Here is a 20,694-nt window from a genome sequence, read left to right as displayed (position 1 = left end):
AGCTGGCTGAACACGTGCTGCTATTTGGTGAGGGTCAAGTAGAGAGTAGCTGCAAGTATCAATGGATGAAATGCACAAGTCCTCTTCACCCACACCACCTGGCAACAGCCACTGCAAGTGGCTGCTGAAGCTCTGAGCTCTCAGGGAGCAGGTCTGGACAGCCTGGTAAGGCCTCTTAATGTAGTTTTACTGACCAAACAGCTTTGCTGCCAAAACAGAGGGGTAGAGATACATTTTTTATCTAAGGTAAGGGGCATAGAGGCCACTAAGGTCAAGCTATCCCCTTCAGACAGTTCTCCTGTGGTGGGATATGCTCCAGTCATGGCCATACAGACAGTCTGTGGTCCGAAATGCAGAAGGACAGGCCTCCTGGTAAGGAGTAATCCTTGCATTACTCTTGTGGAAGGATCATTCCAGCTCATGAGAGGCATGAGTGTCCTACCTGTATTACAGAGCTAATGTGGAGCCATGGCTTGGTGTGCTTGTGTGCTGTCCTCTGCAGAGGGCACACATACCACACCTTTGGGTCACCTGGGAAGCTGATCTCAAGGACACCATGAAATACAAATATAAAATAGAAAGACTCTGTAGGTGCATACATATATTCAGTCTCTGTCTGTAAACTGGGCAAAACAGTACTTTCTAAACTATGGTATCTCTTCACTATACCATACCTCCAGCTCTTGCAGAAGTCAACAAGTAGGAGCTTCTGGATAAGAACTCCAAACATTACTGTCACAAAAATTACTGTCCCAAACCTGAATTAAGTATGGATGAACTTGTGTAAATTGTGCATCTGCACAATACCATCTTCTTTTTCTTATGGCAATAAATTCTCAAATTCTTAAAAATAAACTTTGTGCCTTCATATCACCCTGTATACCCACCCCTCATATATGAGTTCATGTATTCTGCAGCTGAATCTAGGAGTTTAGTTTCATATGCTCTGCAATTTAAAGTTTCTCAAATTTCAGGCTGCATTAAAGTAAAATAATTCGAGAACAAAGATTTGTGAAGAATAAGGCATATGATTTATGCATCTGTGTAGGATGTAACTTTTAAGAAGGTATGATTGTAAAGAGAGTGTTGGTAGTGATGGTCTTGAGGCAGATGCACAGAAGGAACATTCAATGCACTAATTGCTGTTCTGGAAAGGAAAGAAATATTTGTAAAACAAACCAGATACTGATGAACACAACTTAATTTCTAAAATTTAGCCTTTCCCTATATTGACAAATTATTCAAATAGTATAAACATCATATGCTGAGGCATGATTGCTAAATTTTCTGTCAGACTGATGAAAGCCCCCCAGCTGGCAGCCTTATTATAAGACCTAGAAGACAAATGATTTCCTTCTCCTACCACTTTTCCATCACTATAAAATTTTGTGTTAGAACAAAAATAAGAAGTTTTTTTTCAGCTGCAAGATCGATATGAGATACAATCTAGCACTTCTTAGTAGTAAGGTGGCCAATACGGATTTTAACAAAGCAAAACCAGAAAGCTGCTCATTGCTGTGTTACTTCAGGAGTCAGACCCACTTGGACTGGGGTGAAAATTTCAAAAAATATTTCCCAATTAAAGTGAGCTGAAGTTATTTCTACCTAAAATTGATTGCAATTTAGGCCTTTTGCATAAAAAGTGAAGCTATGTAATGGGGTTTCAAACTGCTAGCCAACAAGCCATTCTTACAGACCTGCATATGCTCATTTGTTCAAAGTGAGAATTATTCAGTTTGGATCCCAGTCAAAGGAAAACCAGAATTTGGAGTATTTTTAAATTGTAATGAGTGTCAAGGAAATGTTCTTAGTTTCTCTTGCTGTCTTTGAAGCAATCTTATTTGAGATGAAGATTTCAGGTGAAGTTATATGGGTATCATGTTATGCCTCAAGCTTTTTCAAGAAAGATGTGAATTTTCTCAGGAGTGGAAAAAAAAAAAAAACTATTTGAAAGATTATAATGACACAGATATACTATATTATTCATAAATAGAATGGTCCTATATAGTCGCATACTGACCAGCAAACTGGAAGACCAAGGTGCCTGACTCCTTAGTACATGATATATGATATATAGCAAAACGATATATGATATATAGTAAAAGTTAAACAAGCTTGCTTTGGCATTTGGCTGAAGTTTTAGAGGGTGAAATGTTCTGCACTTGATCAGCTACACCCTCTGAATATTTAAATAGCTCATGGATGCAGTAGCAAAAGGTTGAAAGTGTCCTGGTTTTGAACAAGAATGAATGATTTGAGAAGGAAATGTATGGAAAGGAATATTTTTAAATTTGAGACCTGCATTAGCAACACACTGGTCAGATTGCAGAATGTTAAACAGGTGAAGCATAGCTGTTATTTACCACTAAAAGTCTTTGTTTTCAAATCATGGGACTTATTGTCTCCCAGATACTGTACCAATGCAATAAGTAAGTTTTGTTAAACTGATGCAAATTTTTTTTTCAAATGAACATTTCTACCCATCTGAAATCTGTAATGTCAATTTAAGTTGTGCTAGATGAAGCAACATAAGACATTTAAATCAATATGAGATTCCTTCACACAAAGTTGTGCCAATATGTTTAATACAAATTTGGCATAATATCACAGGCTTCCTGATATTGCTATAATGGCATGTACAGTCTGTACAATGAATTTATATGCTTAGTACCTAGAGGAAATGAGTTTGGAGCAAGAAGGAATTGGATTTGGGACAGGAATGAGCTGATAGATACTTCTGGACATTACAGGTCATCAGTATCTAGGCTGTTGGCAATTCTGACAAGTGATTCCTTTTCTCTATAGCTAATGTGAATATTTCTTGCCCAGTTAATTTACAAGTAAATTACAGTTATGGGTAATTCTGCAAACACATTTGCTCTAATTCTGTTTTCCTTTTGCTTTGCTTTTTATTAACTTTGTTTTTCTCACAATTGCTGGGTAATTTCACAGAAGCAAAGAAGAACCAATTAAATGAGAGAAACTGAAATAGAAAAGCATCCAAACTCTCCTTGCAGGGCCAAGGGCTAGTAGTTGTTTTGTCATCACACTGCATCAAAATAACAGCAAGAATGCAAGTCAGACAACTGATTTGCAAGGAACAGCTTGCCTGGGACAACTGCAATAGTTTCTACCTCTACCTGTCTGTTCTGTCCCTTTCCAAGAGGAATGAACTTCCAGATTTACAGCCTGCAATAGCAACACAAACTGGTATGGATGTCTGCTTCCTCTAAAATGAAAAACTGTGATTTGTGGCAGATAAGAAGTTCTCTCATGATCAGGTAAGCAGCTCCTGCAGCAGGTGCAGAATCCTCTAAAGGAAAAGGGAAGATAAATGAGTAGGACAGAAATGGTTATTGCCACATGCTGATAAGATGTCTCTGCTGATTTTGGAAATGTAAAACACCAAAAAAGACTCAAAACCTGGAGATCATGCTGCTTACAAATCCAAGTGAAAACCAGTAGAGACTGTGATAGTTCTATGTTGAATACTAACTATACTTTGCTAATTAGGTGGAAATTAAAATAGGGTTTCTAACCATTAAAGCTTCTGGAAAGGAAAGCTAAGCACTTCTCAAATAGACATTGGTACATTTATGATGGAAATTAATATACCATCCAGATATGTTATGTTATGTTATGTTATGTTATGTTATGTTATGTTATGTTATGTTATGTTATGTTATTCTATTCTCTATATAATATATTATATGATTTTGTATTTATAGAATATATAATTACAGCTTGCTGTCTACATAACAATCCATAGGCATTCTGGTAGTAGTCTGTCAGCAACATCTTGTAGGGGCATCTAGGAAAAAACTTCTATATTAATATTTCCGGCAAGCCACTATCTTATGTAGGAGCATTAATCATGTGCATCCACACACGCTGCTCCTCAGCTATTCTTTAAGGATCAGTGAATGACTGCATGTTTTTCTAGTATTCATTAGGATGGTACCACACTCCAGGAAAAGTAGATTATTTAAAACTTTGACAAGGAGAGGAGTAGCCAGTTACACTTTTAGAGAATTCAACTTTTAAAGTCAGACTGTTTGTATAGCTGAAATTTGTCATTCATACTGCAGATACATTAACAGAAACCATGAGTACTGGGACTTGACATATGAGGTTTCATACAGAAATTTCATTTGAATTCAGTGACTTCTATAAGGAGTGACTAAAATACTAGTGAAAGGTGAGAAAAATGCAGAGCTGGTGATTGAGAGAGGGAACGATAACAACAGATTAAGCTGAGTTCTCAGAATAAATTGGTTCTTGAACACCAGTTAGCTAGAGGTTAGAAAGACATCCTAATGTTGCTTCATCTGCTTGCAAGCTGATATTGGAAACACAAAGATGATATTTTTGTGGAGTTACCTATAAAAATGCCTACAATGCAACAAGGTCTTCCAGAGATTGACTACAGCATGGTCAGGGTCATCAGATGGTCTCAGTCAAGGTGCTACATAATATAAACTCTACATTGGAGCTCAGGTGGCCTAAGAGAAATGGATGGCTGGACTATTATTTGCACCTTGGTTTATCCAGAGGTTTTCAGCTGCTCAGCATTCATTGTTACAGCATTTCTGAGCACGACTTGCTGAAATGTCTTAGTGACCCGTGATTATTGTCAAATATATCCTCTTCCATTGTATTAAAATTTTCATATCTGTAGTTCTTCAGACGTTTTCAAATGGACCCTTAATTAATAATATCATTGCAGAGATGGAGACAGTTACTGCATTTGTACAGGCATGTCGTATCGTTTTAGAAAGAGGTCTGTTGTGCCCCAGATGTGATGATTAATTAGTATCTTCACATTATATTTAGCAGTTCATTGTCTAGGAAATTGCTAAACAAATGCGTCAAGATGATGTGGAGCATAAAGAATGATGTAATCAGGACCACCCCGAAATGAGCAATCTATAAAATTACAGTGCTGCTGAAGCAATGATTAGAAATGTTGGTAATAGGCTCCTATGCCAAGATGTTTGGTTTTGTGTTCAGATAGAAGTTACCAGATAGTATAAATGACAAGATTCAATATATTAAAACATTTAATATCTATTTTTTGCATGGTTTTTTTGTGATAGTTATCCTCTATTGTAATTTTAACACAAAAGGGAACATTTTAAATGCTTGTTGGAACTGCTTTGTGAACCGTGCTGATTGCTGACTATGATTTGTCTGCATATACAGTAAGCTCAACCTGAGATTTGCTGTTATCTTAGCATTAACTCTACAAGACTTTTATTTTTTTTAATTCAGTGAATATTTCGTTTTCCCAAAAGTGATGTAGGACACATGCCACTACCTGGTGTATGGTCAGTATCAGGACCTGTTTGATCAGTTACAGCACTGTTGCTGATATTCCAGTCAAAATCATCACTAGGGTCTTGTGTTAATCCACATACAGTGGTCCATTCTTGATCTTCTGTTTCAAAGTTACAACTTCCAGGAATATTTGTGTAGTAACCTGAAAATACAGCAAGAAGTAAATCATCATCTCAGCTCTTACATGTAAAAGGCTATAATGAACATACTGTACACGGTAATGGAAAGGATTCTGTTTGGCTAATGCTAAGATCCCCTGTGTTCTAAGTACCGACAGAAATAATATATGGTAGTTAGTGAGAAAAGAAAAAATACCCTTTGCTTCCCAAGCAGGTATAAACAGCCTTAAACATTATTACAGATATATGACAATGTAAGTCTTGAGGACAAAGGAATGTCCTCAAGTCTTGATAACTTCACCAGTTTTAATTAATATTCAAGGTGAATGAACCGAATCATTCCCAGCCTATCAGCTAGCAAAACTGGACTCCATTTCCACAGTGGCATTTTTCATGAACATATGTTGGCTCATTGTCCTGGTTTCTGCAGGGATGGAGTTAATTTTCTTCCTAGCTGCTGGTATAGTGCTGTGTTTTGGATTTAGGATGAGAGTAATGTTGATAACACACTGATGTTTTTGGTTGTTGCCAAGCAGTCAAGGACTTGTCAGCTTCTCATACTGCCCTGCCAACGAGAAGGTGGGGGGCACCCAAGAAGCTGGGAGAGGACACAGCCAGGACAGCTGACCCAAAGTGGCCAAAGGGATATTGCATACTGTATGAAGTCATGTTTCATTTATAACTGGGGGTGGGCTGAAAGGCGGGGCAGCTCGGGGTCTTGTGGAGCATCAACTTCAGGTGGTGAGAAATTGTGCTGTGCATCACTTGCTTCGTATATTTTATTATTGTTGCTCTTGTTTTCTTCTTCTTCTTCTTCTTCTTCTTCTTCTTCTTCTTCTTCTTCTTCTTCTTCTTCTTCTTCTTCTTCTTCTTCTTCTTCTTCTTCTTCTTCTTCTTCTTCTTCTTCCTCCTCTTCCTCTTCCTCTTCCTCTTCCTCTTCTTCCTTTTTTGTCCTATTAAACTGTCTTTATCTTAACCCAAGAGTTTTTTGGTTTTGAGATTTGGGTTTTTTTTTTTTTCATTTTCAATTCTCTCTCCCATCCCACCGGGAAGGAGGAGTGAACAAACAGCTATGTGGTTGTTTTAGCTGCCTGCTGGGTTAAACCGAGACACTCATCCTTGTGAATGTTATGCATGAAAGCAGTTTTAGGATGAGAGAGAAGTTCTAGTGAGTAGGAGACTGAGTGAATTCAGGAGACCTTTGTTAAACCTCCCATTTCTAGATCTGCCTCCAATGCTTCAGGTGACTTCTTTGGAAAAATAAATAATCAACAAAATTATACAAATGCTGTGGTAGAGAAGAATCAAACAGAATGACAAACTCTTCTTTGGCTTCTAAAGGTCTTTTTCTTAGCTATAAAGCAGAGGCAGCTGCAAGACTGCTGAGTGAGAGTGAGGGCTTCCCCTCTGAGAGGATTCTGGGAAAAGGTTCCAAACTATTAAATATCGCAGTCAGTCATGCACTTTAGAAATAGGTCTGACTGTCACTATTTCAGAACTTCAAATGGACTTGAGGATTTAGAATATGTTTCTTGATCTAGAAATATTCTGCAACACTAAAATACAATTATTTATGTATCATTGCCCAGGTATAAGAGATACAGGTAAAAAGAATACATATAAAGAGGAGATTTAATTACATTTTACTGATTTGTTGGTTGTTTTTTTTTTTCTATTTTCTACTCTGATGCTACAAGAAAAACTGATGCCATCCTTTGTAAGAACAACTTATCATTATCATAAACCTGGTTTGTATGTTCAAGATCTGTACACACACTGTAATCCAATAGACTTGCTTTTCTGCAAAAATGTGTCACCTTAGTTAAATGTATAGGACAAGTATCTTAAAAGAAGAACAATTTTGATCCAGTGAATAACCTATATCCCACTGACTGCTAGGAGAAGGATCTGTATTGTTCTGTAATGTACCGTACCCTCACTGAACTGCAAGGGACAGATGCATCTGTCTTGAGGAGAGGTCAAGAGAGCTGGGACTGTTCACCCTGGAGAAGAGAAAGCTTAGTGGGATTTTGTCAGTGTGTATAAAAACTTTCTGTCAGGATGTAAAGAAGATAAAGCCAGGCTCTTCTCAGTGGTGCCCAGTGTCAGGACAAGAGGCAGAGGGCACAAATACAGGAAGCACTTTTTAAGGTTAAGAAAATATTTTTTTACCTTCTGGCTAGTCAAACACTGGCACAGGTTGCCCAAAGAGGTTGTGGAGTCTCCATCCTTGCAGATATTAAAAACCTGACTGGCACAGCCCTGAGTAACTTATTGCAGTAGACTGTATTTTGAGCAGGAGGTTGGACTAGACAATCTCCAGAGGTGCCTTCCCACCTCAACTGTTATGGGCTTGTGTTAGTGTTAGTCACAGCATGACCTTCAGGAATCATGAAAGGAATACACAAATGCACTGAGCATCCCCATTGACGCTGCATTACAAGAGTCATGTAAGCCTAATAAAGTCTAACTTGAACACCAAACACCCTCACATGCAGGTAGGGCAAAGAAGGAACCCATTAATCGAAAGAGCAAGTACAATTTTCTTGTACAGTTCTAACAAGACCAAAGTCCAAATGCATTTGGAATTTAGACTAGTCATAATAGATTAGCTGACTTCAGGAATTTTACCCTATTATCTTAACAGTGCATTCAGAAGGCAATTATTAACACAAGATTTATGAACAATATTTACAGGGTTGATGGAGTCACCCGACATATCTGCACTGGCTGGGTACTTTTTATTTTATGGGTAAACAGAGCCTATTTAGAAGCCATCAGAAGAAGATTGTTCCATTTATCTGAAAAATTGCTTTTATTTCAATAATTCAATCCCTCCTCTAGTTGGTTCATCAACACTGAGGTTTGCTATTAATCAAATCTGGGTGTGTAATTGGCTGCAATTCATGAAAATTGAAACTGCTTTCATGGGTGCTTTTTTCACATAAGTCCTTCCACTGGGTTACTGAAAGAGAATGAAAATTTTGCAGGATTGCCTGACTGGATTGAATGAAGCATAGAGTAAGTAATTTCCGTGAGTTTATTAAAAAAAAAAAAAAAAAAAAAAAAAGAGTTCACCAGCTTATGTGGATTCAATTCATTTCATCCAGACTCAGTTGTAAATCCTGCACAGAGGAATTGCTGCCGAGTACATTATGGTCCATTTACTTCTTTGGAGTTACACTGGTATAAAACTATAGTAGAATGTGAAATAAGCTCAGACCTTGAGCTCAGAGAAAAGGAGAAAATTGCAGACAAAAGTGTCCATAACCACTTACGATGGGGCAGGTTAGACTACGAAGGGCTTTCTCTGTGCCTGTTCTGCTCTCTTTTCTGATTAAGCAGCTCCTGTTGCCTTTTCATTAAAAAATGAGGTTTCCATATCTAGAAGGTATTATGTGCCCATTAATGATGTTTATTTCCATCTATAAGATATACATTCAGGGAAACGATATGTTTATCCCAAAGTAAGGCCTCATTTGTTGGAACTAAGATATAGCAGATAGGGAAATATTATACCTGACATTTATCTGGGTATTCTGTATGCCAGATTACAGCATCTATCCTCTACTGTTAACTTGATATTTTGTCAGTTCTGCAGTAACAGCAAGACTAAAGGTTGATGAAAATATTTTGATGTAACTACAACCTTTCCATCTACAATAAAAGGATATTCTACTCTATTTATTTAAAGTGAGTATCATTGTGGGTTGTTTTTTTTCTTCCTTTGGAAAAGCTTTTCTGCAGTGTAGCAAACATGGTGTTGCTTTACTGTGATTCAAGATCATTTATGTCCTGATATGTTTCCTTCTATTATCTAAGACAAGAGAATTGATGTTACCACAGTCCTTCCAGACAACACAGGACACCTCCACCCAACCAAGCTACTTTATTCTGTAACAATATTTACAGAATAAATCAAGTGCCTTGATAGTTTTCGGAATATCTTTACAGAGCAGTTTATGTTGGACAGCAATTTATAGAATCATAGAATGGTTTGGGTTGGAAGGGACCTTAAAGATCATCTAGTTCCAACCCCCTGCCATGGGTAGGGACACCCTCCACTAGACCACGTTGCCCAAAGCCCCATCCAACCTGGCCTTGAACACTGCCAGGGAGGGGGCATCCACAACCTCTCTGGGCAACATGTGCCAGTGCCTCACCGCACTCATAATGAAGATTTTTTTTTTCTAATATCTAATCTAAATCTGCCCTCTTTCAGTTTTCAGCCATTACCCCTTGTCCTGTCCTATCACTACATGTCCTTGTAAACAATCCCTCTCCAGCTTTCCTGTAGGCCCCTTTAGGTACTGGAAGGTGCTCTACAGTCTCCCTGGAGCCTTCTTTTCTCCAGGCTGAACAATCCCAACTCTCTCAGCCTGAACTCACAGGAGAGGTGCTCCAGCCCTCTGATCAGCTTCGTGGCCTCCTCTGGACTTGCTCCAACAGCTCCATGTCTCTCCTGTACTGGGGCCCCCAGAGCTGGACGCAGTAGTCCAGGTGGGGTTTCACAAGAGCGGAGTAGAGGGGCAGGATCACCTCCCTCGACCTGCTGGTCACGCCTCTTTTGATGCAGCCCAGGACACAGTTGGCTTTCTGGGCTGCAAGTGCACACTGCCGGCTCACATTGAGCTTCTCATCCACCAACAGTCCCAAGTCCTTCTCCTCAGGGCTGCTCTCAATCCATTCTCTACCCAGCCTGTAGTTGTGTTTGGGATTACCCCGACCCAAGATTATGTGGGATTATGTGGGACCTTGCACTTGCCCTTGTTGAAATTCATTTCAGAACTTCAACTCAGACTTACTGTGTCTCTGTTAGGTCTGAAAAATGTTACAAGGGTGAACTTACAGAGTATTTTGCTGCACTTCACCTAATTCCTGAAAAAAATATAAATATTCTATACAAGAAATACAAATTATCTGTTTAAAATCTATCTTTTCTTGGAATCTACTTGAAAAAAAGCTAGACTTTTAAAGTCATCATTTCAAGTAGATTCATTTAAGGTAGATTAATTTCCATGAATATGACTGACAATTCACTGGAACGCAAAGCATTGCAGGAGGTAAAAAATAGAAATAGAGACACCAGCTTCAGCATATGTACTTCAGAACTGTTATTGACTTTTATGAAAACAATAAAGAGGGAGCAACTCCAAGTTAAATCTCCTATAGTGACATCTTCATATGTATTCCAGGTTGTAAGTCTGCTATCTGGCTAAAACAATATAATTTACATCACCCAATATAGGAACATTATTTGTAACCCTGTCCAGTCAAAGCATTTAGTGATCCCATGCAAGAGAAAATGCCTTTGATTTTCAAGGGATCACCAAGTATTGGTTGATTTCAGTGGAGTACTTAGACTTCAACACAATGTAAGCACTAAATTGATGCATGGGATGCATTTATTTTCTTTATCCATCAAAGTTACTTTTGATCATATCTGCATTATGGCAGAATTTGGCCTTCCAGCTCGAAGATTAATAATTAAACTGATTGCTGAACTGCTTAAGTTTCCTGCTCCAAAAGTGTGGTCTGGACAGTGACTATAAATAAAGACATGTACAGTAACAAAGGCACAATGTTTTACTGCTTTTGAGTTTCAAGTTGAATTGGAAAGCCTGTTAACTTGATCCAGTTTTCAAAATTGAGCTGTGTCCTTCCATCTCAAACAGCATTAGCGAAGAATACCTACAGACAAATTTTGTCTCAGTATTCACTAGGACTGCCAAAATATAGACTGGATTTTGTCCAATTGTTCTGTAATGGAGTAATAGCAAGAAAATATCTTCATAGCTCTGAAGTAGGAGCAAGAACAAAGAACAATGAACACATAGTAGCGACACAACTCAGATCATAAAGACAAGATTAATCTGAAGGGAAATACAGGTCTGTTTTTCTAAAAAAAACCACTTTTTATATAAGAATCATGTCAAAATGTTATTTTGTTTACTTATTTTTCTCATTCATCATTAACAGGTCACCATGCTTTCAACTTAACAATGAGTTTACATTTCTTCTCAGGGTTAATTTGTATTGTAACACATCGATTTTGTTCCTTAAGCTATTGGGGTGTTTTTGGTTGTTTTTTTATTTAATCTTTGGTTTGAGTAAGTCACACTTTTGCAACTAAATCACACTTAAATACTTTTTTGCGGCAAATGTCTCTGAGGATCTGAAAATGTCAGACCTTCTGTGTTGGGGGAGCAGGCAACCTGCTTGTAATTATCTTCTGAGCAGTTGTGTGAATTCACCTAAGCTACACTACAGAATTTAAAGTTATAATTTTAACTGGAGATTACATTAATACACAAAGAGATACTTACTGCAGTCAGCTTCATCTGATAGGTCTTCACAGTCTGGTTTATAGTCGCAGATGAACTGGGACTCTATGCAATTCTCATTCCCACACACAAAATCAGTGAGGGCAGGGCATTCCCTGGGATTCTGTCCAACTGAAACCAACAGGACATTTAAATCAATATTGTAATTAAATCAAAGGATGCTGTTTTTTATTTGTTTAGCCATTATACAGCATGACTTCAGTGATTTACTGCTTCCAACAGATGTTATTTGGTCTCACTCTTTCAATGGTGCATTATGCATGTCTAGACTACTGTATTGGGCTTGCCCAAAGCTTCTAGGGTAGGATGTTTTGCCTGGAAGAAAATTCAGTTGAGTATCAACATGACTGTTTCCTCAGTGTATTGGTTGTGCATGTTCCATAAAAAAGGGTTCTGTGAGGTGTTGAAAAGCAGACAGGCTTTATTCTGCTCCTAATTACAGGACATCATTTGGGGAATAAGAACATTTTAAACTAGAGAAAAATCAATGTTTTAAAGCATTTATGTAATGCATAAACTTTTAAAGCCTTTTTAAGACATTTAAATTTTTTTGAAGAGTTTAGAAAAACTTCTGCTCTGTGTGAACTGCCCAGAAATTCCTCTTATGGTATTTAATATGAGGAACTGCTTTACAACAATTTTTGATGATCTCTGAAAGTGAGTGAAAATCATGTCATAAAATAAGAGTGACTTAGTAACTTGTACATAAAGCGCTAGGGCCAAAGGCAAAGAGTGCTGAGATTCAGCCACCTCTAAATTATCAGACTATAAAGAATCTTACATAAATTATTTTTCAGTTCAATGCGCTGGGTGCATAATTTCAGTTAGCACTAATCGAAACGGTTCTGATAATCCCAAATGCGACATTTAAGATGCATTCCTGTTAACCTAAGATTGTTTTCCAGTCTAGAGCTCCAAGTTGTGCAATAAGACATTTAGGAGAACGTATTTTGACTCTATTAATTGCAATATGCTTAATTTTTTTCCTTCAAACGTGACTAAAATGTGACACATCATTAAACACAATCTGGACAGAACACTTTGATCTTTACCTTTGTGCAGGCCCATATTTCCAGAAGGGGAAGTTATTGTTGTCAGGGTATTAATCGCCTCAAATAGAGGAACATACTAAACCTTACAGACTGAGGAACTATATTCTTATTGAAGCAAAATAGAAAAGGAGAATTAGATTTTTGGTTTAGTTTAAACATGTACACAAGGTAATATTAAACAGAGCAACAACACAACATTAAAATGCAATTCAAATATTTAGTATAGATAGTTCAAAAAAATTTCAGTGATAAGGTTGGTTTCATGCAGGACCTGACTTAAATTGTCAGTTTTGAGATATATATGTCCCTGAGCATTGATATGAATAAAATCTGGTTTCAAATTGATATCTGTCTTGTTGGTTTGTTTTTTAACTTTACACTGACAATTTGATCTGATTAGGTGTCAGGGAATCCACAGACAGCAAGCATTGCCATGAATGCCTTAAATATAGGAAAAGCTATGGCTGCTTTCTGCAGAGAATCCACATAACAGAGAGCCCTTAGCAGAGGAGTGGACTCAAGAAAAAATTGACTGAAGCATTTGTGAACGGTGAAGGCAGTTTTCACACCTCTCCCAAATATGTGATAAAACTTGATTGAAAATACTACCAAAAATTCATTTATATGGCTTATCCTAAATTCTGGAAAAAAACAGAGTCATAGAATAGTTGAGTTTGTCAGAGACCTCTCAAGATCATCCAGTCCAACCCCCTGCTCAAGCAGCCTCTACTACAGCAGGTTGTCCAGGAACATGTGCAGTTGGGTTTGGTCTCTATCCACAGGTAGAGACTCAACAACCTCTCTGGACAACCTGTGCTTGTGTTTGACCACACTCCCAGTAATAAAAGTGTTTTCTTGTGTTCAGATGCAGCTTTCTGCTTTTTAATTTGTGCCCATTGCCTTCTGTCTTGTCAGAGGGCACTTAGGAGAAGCGTCTTGACTCCTTATCTCCATTCCCTCCCATGCACTGGAAATGATGCACTGGAAAGTAAAGTGACTTCCTTAAGTCACTCAATGACTTAAATAATGACAGAAATTATTTAATGGCAGAGCCATTAGGGTACAATAATTTTCACATCTTATTTCCCTGCATATGAAAGAGGTACATTATCACCACACAGGGGAATGACGTTTGAAAGTCCATGGCTTTGTGATTGATTGGTCATATTCCTCACTTTTACTTCCTTTCACCTATAATCAAGACAATGTTTTGTTACTCTATCATTTATATTTAGCACTTAATATTAATTACAGTTGTTCTTTTTTTTTAATGTTACTTTATAGTACTTCAAGCATATCAGAAAACAACATTTAAGAATATTATTCATTTCTTAGCTTATCCTAAAATATGTGATACATCATAGTCATAATGAAAACTTGTATCTCAACAGATGTGAATGCCATAAAGTCCAGACACAGAGTCACATGTCTGTGGATTTTATCCTTTTGGAGTAAGACCTTGTTTATATGTCATTTTTAGGGATAGCTGGTTTATTTATGATAATGATGGAGATTCTGCCACAGTCTTTGGCAGAGATAAAAATAAAATCCCTATCAGAATCAGCGTACTAGCATTAGCATAGCATAGTCAAACTAAATATACTAAACTCCTATTCAGAATCATGGCATTAAAAATCAACATTGCAGAGCACACACCCATTCTGACCAAAACTCCTACACCAGCTAAAAACTAAATCAAAACAAGAAATATGGTGGGTTTTAACCATAAAATACAACTTCAGCATCAAGAACCTCAATAATCAAACAGAAGTTCACACAGAAGTTGCAACTTAGAAGTTTCATTTTCACCAGACATTTTTAAAATATAATATAAAAATTCTATTTAATCAGAAAAATGTATTGAAGAACATATTGGAAAATATGTTCTCAATTTTGAGGGTTGAGCTGTGATTTAAGAAAAAAACATCTTAGAAACCACTTTGAACAAAGAAAAAGAGAGGACATTCAAAATATTATCTTGCCCATTTCTAATTTTGTCATCAAAATTACAGGGTTGCCAAAATCAGAGTTTGAGTCTATATCAATATTGAATTTTGAGAAGGATGTTTCCAAGAACAGTATTCAGACCTCCCTCTAGGGAGGGTTGCAGTATAAAGCAAAACTCCTAATGAACAGCTTAAGATATGTTTAAAACTGATATTTCAGATAAAATGAGAAATTTTCATGATGTCTTATTTCATTGCATATGTTGGTTGTGTGGGACGGCATGTAAAAATATATAGCTTTTTGACTGCTCATATTCCTCAGTTGTACTTTGATCATCAATAAGTAGAAAGATACCATGTGTTGGATAAAGGTTGATTTTATAACTTGTAATATTTTTTTTCCTCCAATAGTCTAACTCACAGTGTTCCATGAAAATCCAAACATACAGAAAAACTATTCTAAGCAGAAAAAACACGAGAAAATATGACAAATTTTCTTTCTTGTCTCTTTCTTCTAACAACAGCTCAAGAAATCTATAAGGAAAAAAATTAACATACTGCTAAATATACTCAAATCAAATTAGAATAAAATTTATAATTTTTTAAAAAAATCAGTTGTACTTTGGTCACTGTGTTACTCTGAAGTTATCTTTGAGAAACTACAACATTAAAACGGATCAGTGAGCCACAGCAAGCAAAAGAATGAGCTGATTCCGTGTATGAAAATGTTAGAGGTGGAAAACAATGAAATATCCAATACATAAATGTGGATTTGTCACACAATGGAAATGAGAGGAATTACAGGGAGAAGAAATGTTTTTGATAAGTATTAAGCTTATTTCTGAATAGGCTATGGAGAATTTGAAGAGAGCTAAAATATCCAAAAGCAAAAGAAAACATTTAATTTAAATTTAAGAAAAGTGTTGACCAGAAAGAAATTTACACTTAATGAAAAAACCATGAATGTTCTTTTTTGACCTGACCTTTTTCCAAATCTTTGGTTTAGCCACCAAACTGAACAATCCATTGTTTGCTCAGTTCTACACATAATTTTACGTCATGGAAAATATCCATACAGATATGGTGTGTTGGTCTACAGGCATATCACGAGTTATAGTTATAAAAGGCATAGAGCTATAAAAATCGGAGGTGGGGGGTTGGGGATTTTTTTTTTTTTTGTTAATGAGAACAGACATTCAGCAATATTTATTAATTTCCAGCACTCCTGCATATATTTTGGGCAAGTTACTTTTGGTTTTCATTATGATTTTCTCTCTCTTCTCCTACAATCATTTAGTCCATAAACTTGTGGGGTCTGAAGACTATACAGATACGCTGCAAGTCAAAAGACCACAATATGTTCCTTTCCCACAAAAAGAGAATATAAAAAACAAAACCCCCCACCTCATACCAAAGCAAAATAATATAAAATATAAACCACAAAAAACAGAAAGAAGAATTTCATAGCTTATGATAACAACTGAGCTTTAGTTCAGTGTAGAAATAACTAGATTAACAAGAATCAGTGTAGCAATTAAACCCTTGATTTTCTCCTAGATCAAAGTTGACAGGCCACAGCACATATCCTTGTAAACCACCTTTTTTTCCCTTACAGTAAATAGTTGGGGATTAGATTCTCAAAAATTAAAAAAAAAATAAAAAAATTGAAGCAATTATTATGGCATAGCAAAATGCTAATGGTTTATTGTATCCATTATTTTGTTTCCTCTTGGAACCAGCAAGGGGAATGGAGCAGCATTTCCTGAAAACCAGGACACCACAAGAAACTAACACAGGACATATAGTTTAGATGAAGTAGTAACTACTGACTACATGTTATGCAAATCCCTACGCTAAATGAAATGGCAGTACTTGAAAAGAAAAAAGCATACACAGGATATCACTTTTCAATTAAGTGCAATTTGGATTGATGCAGCAAAGACCCATATAATCTTCTAAGTAGTTTTTAAGAGACCAATAGAACTGGCTTGATTTTTGGATCACTAAATCCTACAAAAGCAGCATGTTAATGATGGTTGCCATAGAACTTGCATTTACATACATTCGCTTTCATTTCTTCATATTTTGTTCTGCCCGATGTAATTCTTAGAATATCAGCAAAGATAAGACTTTCCCTAGTAAGAATACATGTGTGTGTTTGTATATACATAGAAAACAAGCAAGATACAGATGCATACCATGAATAAATTGTGACTCTACTGTGGATACATCACAAGCTATATATTTATATCTATCTCCAGTATATGTTATCTACGGAAGATAGATATGCCCATATGGTGCTCACAGAATTTATAGACATGACAAAATTCATTTGGTGATGATAAATACAACACTATTAACCCAGACACTTTGTTTCAATTACCAAGAAAAGATTGGCTATGAAAGAACTCATGAAAGCAATCTTCCTTCCTTTAAGTTTGCTACCAGAGGACAGCACCAGGCCAGAGACTGTCTTTGACTTTGTGAGTACAAGAGCTTTCTTTTACCAATGCTTTGTAAGATGAAAATATTCCTGTGATATCTGTTACATCTAAAATCATGGAATGAACAAAGAAGGACAAATATCAACTCTATATGCTATAGATCTTGATTGTCTGAAACAAAATGGATAACTGCAAAAAATCTTTTAGTTTGACAGATACCAGAAAGTTTCATAGACTGGGTGTTAGACCGATACAATGAATGTTCTCCTATTTAAAATACTTATCACGAAAGAACTGACTGATCACACAGCCAAAAAGAAGAGATGCTCTTGCTGTGTTGCGTTACAACACTTAAGACTTACATGGGTTGTCAGAGGTTATGTCTGGCCAGTGCTATGTGCTTGTGAAAGGTACAGGGTGAATCCCAAGTTATTATGGTTGCTAAAGACTGCAGTGAACAAGATCTTGAGCTGTTTTGAAAAGCAACATGTAACTCAAGGTCAAGTACGCTGAGATGCTGTTTGCTAAGAGTCTCATCTTTTCTGCTCTCCTAGAGGAATGCATGCACTTGACAGTACATCACCACCATGTCAACAGTACGAAATGAAACATGTAATGCATATTTAAGGGAAAATAGACATTTTTCCTCCTTATTTGTCTTTTTAGAAATTAAGGTTCTTTCTGAGTAGAAATGTTTTCAAATCACAGTTGAAAATCCACCTCTTTCTATTATTTGTTGTTTAACATGTGTTGTATAGCAAAATTACTTATATCACTTCCCTCCCTTCTTCCACAATACTTGAGATATAGGAATAATCAAGGATAAAAAAATAAAAATGTTTTGTCAAAAATATTACTCAGTGAAAGGAGCTTTACTTTCCACCTTTGCTTAAATTAAAATGTATGAAATACAAGCTCCCAGAAGGTTTCATTAGAACTGGAACTCAACTGTATTCAGTACTCTGAAGTTCAGAAATTATGAAACACAATTTGCATTAAACTTCTCATTTGCTTACCCCAATTCTTCAGTAGTCTTTTCTACGTGACTTTTTATAGAACATTAAAACTCTATTAGCAAACTCATCAATAATGTTTCTGTCCATGGATGACCTTGGCAATCTTTTGCAGGGAAAACTAGATGAAAAGTTTCTACTCATGAAAGCTAGATATAATTTCAAATAATGTTCCTCTGTAATTAAAAAACCATACTGAATTCTCCTCGCAGAATTTGTCATTTAAAAGGCTAGATATACAGATGTAAAAGATATACATTGGCTCTGGCATAAACAGCAGATCTAATAAATGATATTAACTTTTAGTAGAGAATTTCACCTGTAGATACAAAACTCTGCCAATGGACTTCCTAAAGATGCTCAGAGAAAGTGGTATTTTGGTGCCTAAGGCCACCGAATAAACTGGAAATGTACAACTGGCTCTGTTTCAAGCAATGCAAAAGATAAGGAAAAAATTGTCTTCAACTTCTAGTGCTGATATCATGGAATATATAAACCCACACCAGACAAGGACAGAAGCTTTTACATTTTATTAAGATTGAAATACCAGCCGTGGCATAGAGTGTATCAATAAGGAGCTGATGCTCACAGTGCCCTCATGTAGGGAGCTGCCATATTTTGCTTAATACTAAAGAAGACAGAAGGGAGAAGCACTGAAGACTGAGCAATGAGGGAGGGTCTCTTGTTCTAGGCTTTATCTCTTTGGAGCTTGCAAGTGGTAAAAGAAAGGGAGAAGAGAAGAGAAGGTAAAAAAAAAATCAAGCGATGATTTTGCAGAAAATTTTATTTCCTGGTAATTATGAACGTGTTTAACCAGAGAAAATTATCTCCTGAAGCAATTTGACATGTGGTCTCTACTGCTTGGTCCTTTTTCCCTTTCCTGTCTTGCCTCCATCCTGACTCAAGTGTAGAGCTACATTACACCTCAGAAAGCTCAGCTGAATAGATTACTTTTAGAGCTTTTTACCCTACAAAATTACTGTCAAGCCATTGTTTCCACTGCGATGCAGAATCAATCCAAACCAGTCCGTCACATCACTCTGTCCCCTTATCACAGATTTCTTAGAAGCATCTCATATGAATATTTTATTTTTTTTGTTCATGGGCTCGTCCCAGTGTGGTCCACAGGGCATGTTGTGACAGACCAATGGAATAGGGCAAACAGGTGCAGGTTGCAATTGTCTGCAACAAGGAGGCACTTCCTCAGCTGAAGGCTCTCCCTGGCTCTGCAGAATCATCATTAGATGTGAAATTCATCTTGAGTATCATATTGCAGGGAGGTGTATGATGGGTTACAGAAGATCAACTGTTATATGCAGTTTATTTGTATTGGAAGGGTAATCTTCTACAGTAATTTCAAATGAAAATGAACTCAAGCCAAGGCAGTGTTTATTCTTCTAGTACTGCCTTTATAGACAGTGATTGTGAAGTTAAAACCCGGTCATCTCTACTCTGAATATTTTACTAGCCATGAAAATTCTTCTTCTGTGGCCCAGTCAAAATACATGGACTTAAAGAATCTACCATCGGATATGAAGAGTAAGCAATATGTGAAGTGAATGTCAAAATGAGATTTTAATATTATACTGAAAAGCTGTTTTTGCAGCCACGTGCTGCCAAACCAAAGTATCTGTGAAGTCAGCAACTTGTCTTCAAAAGTTTCACGAGATAAACAGAAACTGAAAAAGCCACTGAGGTTTCCTCATGGAAAGTGAAGTAAAAGCTAAAACTTTTTTCTCATATTCAAAATTTGCGGCAAATGACCTCAAGTATTCTCCTAATAACATTCTGAGAATTGCAAAAAGAAGGAAAGATGGTGAAAAAATCTTTTGGTTAAGCTCTCGTGCATTTTTTACATAATCTCAAACAGAAATAGCAATCCTGGAGTATTACAGGTGTGTGAATGACTTCTGTACAGTGCAAAAATAAAGTAGAGAATATTGTGATTTTCAAGCTGGTGCCATATTTCTTTTCTTTCCATTCTTTTAATCTTTTCAAATACAATATTATTCATTCCCTGAAGCCAGGCTATATAATTAATATTTGCTTCTTCAGTAAAAAATAATTTATATTTTTCCATAAATTTCTAGAAATTATTAATATGCAATGTCATTTAAGCAATCATCTTGTGCAGGAATTCAAGTCTTCCCCCAGTGTAACTCTGGCAGCCCTGGCAAGCTGGGTTGAGGCAGCCTGTATTTCCTCTGCATCCCTCCTGAGCACACTGCCTTCCCCACTGAGTCCTTTAGGCGAGGGCATTTGGGAAAATGGATATTATTTCTTGCCTAGAACCAAATTATGCGGCATCTGTACCCTCCGCTGAGTGTAATGAGATCTAAGTTCAGTAAGATTTTCACTCAAAAAGGATAAAGCACATTCATGTTAATCTATGTTACAGTAACACAAATTAAGTTAAAGCTACTAAAAATTACTAGACTC

At 36.6% G+C, this 20,694-nt stretch overlaps 1 protein-coding gene across 1 annotated transcript in view; it reads right to left on the bottom strand.

Moving 5' to 3' along the window:
* Positions 1-20,694, bottom strand: part of MALRD1 (MAM and LDL receptor class A domain containing 1) — a 283,169-nt gene that overhangs the window by 84,061 nt on the left and 178,414 nt on the right. Inside the window, exons 29-30 of the mRNA XM_075746327.1 lie at positions 11,783-11,911; positions 5,318-5,479 (exon numbers count right to left, since the gene is read on the bottom strand). Coding sequence (XP_075602442.1) covers positions 5,318-5,479; positions 11,783-11,911 — 291 coding nt within the window. The remainder of the gene's footprint in view (positions 1-5,317; positions 5,480-11,782; positions 11,912-20,694) is intronic.

This window comes from Balearica regulorum, chromosome 2, assembly GCF_011004875.1.
Source record: "Balearica regulorum gibbericeps isolate bBalReg1 chromosome 2, bBalReg1.pri, whole genome shotgun sequence".
NCBI classification, from domain to species: Eukaryota; Metazoa; Chordata; class Aves; order Gruiformes; family Gruidae; genus Balearica; species Balearica regulorum.
This window is presented reverse-complemented; position numbering and strand designations above follow the sequence as displayed.